General features: G+C 36.8%; 1 protein-coding gene across 1 annotated transcript; it reads right to left on the bottom strand.

Moving 5' to 3' along the window:
* Nucleotides 1–1,296: 1,296 nt before the first annotated feature.
* LOC108622549 (RNA-binding protein pno1-like) lies at nucleotides 1,297–5,649 on the bottom strand. The gene is made up of 2 exons (XM_018020485.2): nucleotides 3,915–5,649; nucleotides 1,297–3,008 (listed from the first exon to the last, which is right to left on the bottom strand). Exons 1-2 carry the CDS (start codon nucleotides 4,104–4,106, stop codon nucleotides 2,481–2,483), a joined length of 720 nt encoding a protein of 239 aa, XP_017875974.1. The 5' UTR covers nucleotides 4,107–5,649; the 3' UTR covers nucleotides 1,297–2,480.

Below are 5,649 nucleotides of genomic sequence, written 5' to 3'. Positions count from 1 at the left end.
TATTAGAAAAGTCATGTGACTACCCTGACCTCTTAATTGAGACTCTAATTTAGTCATTAAATACACAAAAAAGGATGAAATTATCGAATTACATTCATGTAATTGAGTTTTTAATATATAAAGGGAAATTTAATATAAACTAAACTATATAAAGTAGCGTAAAACACTTTAGATAGTGCTGTAATATGTTTCTCAAAATCAGATGCGGAAGTCAAACACAAACCGGGCTACGCCCCATGGAAATATCTCTATTATGTGTATTTTCCACTTTTAATGAAACATTCTACAGGCAGAAGCTCCATTGTTCTGCGCTTCTCCGTTGAACGCTACGCTTCATATTTTACCAAATTAACACCTGCCCAAGAGGACGAGAAATTAATCTTATCTATGTATGTGCAAGCAAAAAATGTCGGATTATTTAATAATATAGATAACAGAACTGAATTTTGTGATGAAAGACTCTACGCTTAGCACACCGTGTTTTTTTGAAGCTTTATTGAGCCAATCAGCATGCGACTGTTTAGTGCGAGAATGATGAGTCATAAACACTGTGCACGATCAAAATCGCTTTTCTCTAATAAAACCCCCAAAATTTTTTTAAGAACGGTAAAGGAACGGAACGGGGAAGCTCTTTCACTCAATGCACAACAGATTGTAAAATTGTGTAAATTGCAGTAATTTACTATAAATAATAATTTATTATACGCTTTTAATGTAGTCTTAAAAAGAATTGTACTATGCAACTGCATGAGAAAAATTGCGTTTTCGTATAAATGGAAAATGTGATTGGAAAAAGTGAATTTCGTTTGACGCAGCAGAAACACGCAGGACGTTCGTCGAACACTTTAGCCATCGAAATACAATAGTAGTTGACTCGTCGAGCAAACGGTACGAAAGCTTCGAACTTTCTTCGGCATTCCAATGAAGCAGTTTTCGAGCCCTCTGATCGGAATACAAAACCGCTCTCAAGTAGTTCGTGCGAGAGTGCAAATTAGGAAACAACATGCTCCCTGCTTTTCTCTATTTTTCTAAAAGATTTTCTTCCCTTCCGTTATACTAACTATACTAGAAGTTTTATATAAAAATGTGTATAATATACTTTTTATTTTATTTTTATTTCAGGACTAATGTCTATTACAAGCTTGTAACTAATACTGGTATTTACACATAAAAATATAATATATTATGTTAAAATTGTGATGTATTAAATGTTACTACCATCCTTTGAAAAATAAAATGTATAAATGATCAAAGAAATGTTTATTTAAAATACATTTTCTTAACTGACGCTATAAATGTTTTATTTGATATAAAAATCAGCACTTAGTACACGTACAATCTGATTAATCTAGTTTAAACTATTGAGATGAAACAAAAAAAGTTTCAATTGAAGAATATTTACAAAGATTTTGCATAAAAATGGAATACCCTGTTACGTAACCGCGTTCTCTCATTGATGGGTGAACGGGTTTAGATCGATTAACATAACAAGCTGGCCGTTTGTTCGCTTCCTAACGGGTGTATACCGAGTCTCTATCGAGGCCATCGTGATAAAGCTACCTCGAAGCTACTTGTTGTCGGGGTTGAAGTGTCGGTTTCCCTTCAGAGAGAGAACGAACTGTACCTCGTACCTGTCAAAGAAAACCTCTGATCTCCCTCGGCGAGCCAGCAAGGACTTCTTAATCGACTTCCGGGTTTAAATGATTAGTCCATCAATTTCAATTCAAGCTTCTATTTTATCGCTGCACTACTATTGAGTTCAAATTTAACTATCAATAATTTTTGCAACTGGTATTCCATTTCATAAATTTACATAACGAATAGACTATCACAGTGGACACTGTATCGAAATTTATGCTAAACCAACAAGAGTTGCGGTGGCCCAGGACCGAAGGCTCGTTGATCGGTTCGAATGTAGAGCGAGAGGAGCACGAAACCTCTCATCTCCAGGCGTTTATGGTAATCGACACGAGTACTTTAATTCCTCGGAGCTTAGTTTCCTATTAGTGGTCTCCAAGTTTCGGAAGAAGAAGCTAATAGGATTGGTGGTTTCATTGGCGAGCTTGATGCTCCTGCAGGTACTTAACCCGTTTCAATTTGAAACACGTTCACGATTTACATCATAATTGTGTTATCTATTATTCGTTGTCATTTAGAAAATAAAACGTCCATTACAAAGTAGTCTTAATAATGATAAGAGTAGTCGTCCGTTTCATGCTTTTCAGCCAAGTGGTGGTACATTTACTGATAATACTATGTTTAACAAGACCTTAATTTAATTTTTAAGCAAGTTATACAATAAAAAATTCTGGTATCTGTACAATTTTACATAAGAGTAATTGTCAGTAGTGTGCAATGAAATCCAATACATGCGCAAATTCTGCACCTTGATATAAGGGCCTAACAACAGATATTTATTTACATAAGATACATAAAGGATAACGTATAAAAAATATAAACAAGGAGAGTACATTTTAAAATCAACGGTTGAGTCTTCTCGCCATGTTTCTTAATTGACCGTGCACTTTCGACGGAGGTTTCCTACCCAAAATTAAATTACTTATAGCCCTTCTTGCGAGCGCTATACTGTCAAACGTGCCAAGTATATGGACTTTGTTCTCGACGAACACGACGCTGGTCACAGTTGAATTTTCTATAGCCAACTTCGTCAATCCATCCTTCCCAGCTAGTCTCCCGATCGCTCTGGACAGGTGATCACCTTTCAAAGACCGTTTCACGTCTTCAATCTCGAACGTTTCCATAAATAAATCGTCAAAGCGTAACAGATTCATAGCGTCTTCCACTCCGAATCCATAGATGAACGCTTGAACGAAATCTGCTCCTTTCTGCAAGTTCTTTATGTCAGGAGTTTCGGGAGCCATTCGCAGTTCCACGGTTCGTGCTTTCATATTGAATCTTATATGCAATTGCATATGCTCGACGATGGGAGTAAATATCTTCATCCAATTAGCCTTCAACGGAATGTACCGATCCTTGGGTACAGTCACCTGAAAGCATTTTGTTCCTTTTAAAATATGCGCAAGAAATGAAGAATTCGGAGGGACAAGCTAACCCGATTCTCAGTTGTCTCTGGCAAGGGATCGTGGGAATCGTTTTTAGAATGACAATTCGTTTAAGTTAATAGTGTATTCCTATTATTGAAAAATGGGTTTCTTTAAAATCGGCCTTCGTTTTTTAGATATGTTGATTTAAAGTTTAGAAGCATCATGTAAATCGTTTTGTTATGCGTATTAGCAAAATGTATGGTTGGTCGGCGGGTAGGGCAGAGTGGCCGCACTGTAAATATATTTTTCATTGTGAATCATTCCTACCGAATTTTCCTCCGATGCAGACTGATGACGAAAGACAAAAATCTAGTAATCCTTTGGATAATGTCCACCCTCAACGAGCTGGTAAAAAATTGTCTCTATTGCGAGACGGTATCGTTACCTTATTACCTTCATACCTGGTAGAGAGCCGTAGATATGGAATGATTCATACCAAAAATTCGGCAAGAATAATTCACAAAGAAAAATATATTTACAGTGCATTTGCAGAAAATTATATGTAAACGTGTTTAACAATGTTATGTTAAGCGTACTTCCTATTTGTATTAATATGATTGTCTTAAAATTCGCGGTAGAGACAATTAAAATTAAATGAAAAAAATTCATATTTCTGTTATAAAATCTTTAAGAAAAAAAGACATTTCCTCCACGAGGATCCGAACCCTATACTACTGGATGTATGGTCCCCTGGTTCCCTTGTGAGACAGAAATTCGTAGTTTTCACGGTGCATGTTACATATGATGATATTTTTAGTTAACGTAAATTATAATTAAATAATTCAATCATGGAAATCAGTCGAATGAAAATCGAGTTGTTCGAATAAATTCAGACGTCAAATTACTTACCACTCTTTGTTCACTATCTTCGCCGGTCGGTTCCCATTTCGAAGCCCATTCTGACTGCATTTCATCTACCACGCCAGTGATCACTTCCACTTTCGGACGATTGTCAGCTGCACTTCGTTTCTTCCTTCTTCTAGGTTCAACGAACCCGGTCATGTCTACTTCAATGTTCATATCTTCTTTGTTTATATTCATCTTGTATGAATTTTTTAATTATTGAAGTACGAACTCAATTCTTCTTCTGAAGTACAAACTCAACTCTTCTTCGAACTGAAGTACAAACTCAATTCTTCTTCAAACTGAAGTACAAACTCAACTTTTCTTCGAACTGAAGTACAAACTCAACTCTTCTTCAAACTGACGTACAAACAATTCTGACTTGTAAGCAGACGGATACGTCTGTTCTGCCCTTTGACTAAACGCAGAATGATCGGACGAGTCGCTCTGGCCAGCGATCTACATGGATAGAGGTAGGGATAATGGATTTGAAATAAGGGATGGGACAAAGCTACAGGATTCTGATTGGTTGACCGTCATCGCCGGGGCACTTCCGGTGTAAACTATACACGTTAAGCAATGAAAGATTTTTATATTCATGGTTAATGTTTATGCAGTAGCAAAGCCTATTTTGATACCTAGCCATGTTGAAAATAAAATGGCAACATTTGTGGAAGTCCAGTTCTCATGTAGTGTAACAACAGCCGACTTTAATACGTATTTGATTGCACTACACGATAACCGGACTTCCGCCGTGCTGAGAATAAAATGACAACACTGCGCAAGTCCTGAACTTGGACTACCGATTGGCAGCTGGAACCGGAAGTTCATTAATAGTGAAACGTGGAAGGTGAAGAATAAAGATATTTTTTCCAATAGGTAGACTGTTTTTGCATTTGATATTATCCGTCCTACTTCAAACAATTTATGATATTAGCTAAAAAAGTTCATTTTAGATGGACAGATTTAGATAGTAATCTCTTTCATAGTTCATCCAGGATTCATGTTCATTTATGAAATGAAATACCCACTGCAAAAATCTTTTTAAGAGTTTATCTATCAGTTACATTTATTTATAGAACGAAGTACCAACAACGACTATCATCGTGATCGACTATTACTTTCGTTTGTATTCGAATAGCACGGGAAGCAGGGGAAACGTGATCGAATTGCATAGAAGAAGAGGGAAGCGGGGTAACGTCGATTTAATATGGACCCCGTGTTTAACCCAATTCGGTGGTCACGGGGACAACTGTGCGCCCTATCGCGATTCGTGCATTGTGCACGGGTGCCTTAAGCGGCTTAAATATTCAAGGCACGCGCAGCTGCTGCGACCCATTCGCGTGGCGCACGTGTGCCGTCCGTCTTAACGTAAAACCACCCCACCCACCCCCAAAAACAGCTCATCCCTGGGGGAAGACGCCGATATTTCAACCCAAAAATTGCTAGGCATAATTCAGATATCAAATCAGAGAAATCAAATTAAATCATATGAAACACTAAGAAGGAATTTGAGTAGACTGGGAATATTTAGGTAGAATTAATATCATCAGCAGAGCATCATTTTATCTAGTTATTTTGTATTCATTTTACATTTAGTTGTGTTAGTTAATTTTACGTTTGTTTCATGTTGGATTAGTTCAGTTTATTAGTTAAATTAGTTTAGAAATAAGTTAAGGATGTATTGGCTATACAGTCAATCCCAAAAGTTTATGTGCCTCAGAAAAACGCATTTCCTATA

Source organism: Ceratina calcarata, unplaced genomic scaffold, assembly GCF_001652005.2.
Source record: "Ceratina calcarata isolate Rehan_Ccalc_2016 unplaced genomic scaffold, ASM165200v1 scaffold227.2, whole genome shotgun sequence".
In the NCBI taxonomy this organism is placed as follows: Eukaryota; Metazoa; Arthropoda; class Insecta; order Hymenoptera; family Apidae; genus Ceratina; species Ceratina calcarata.
This window is presented reverse-complemented; position numbering and strand designations above follow the sequence as displayed.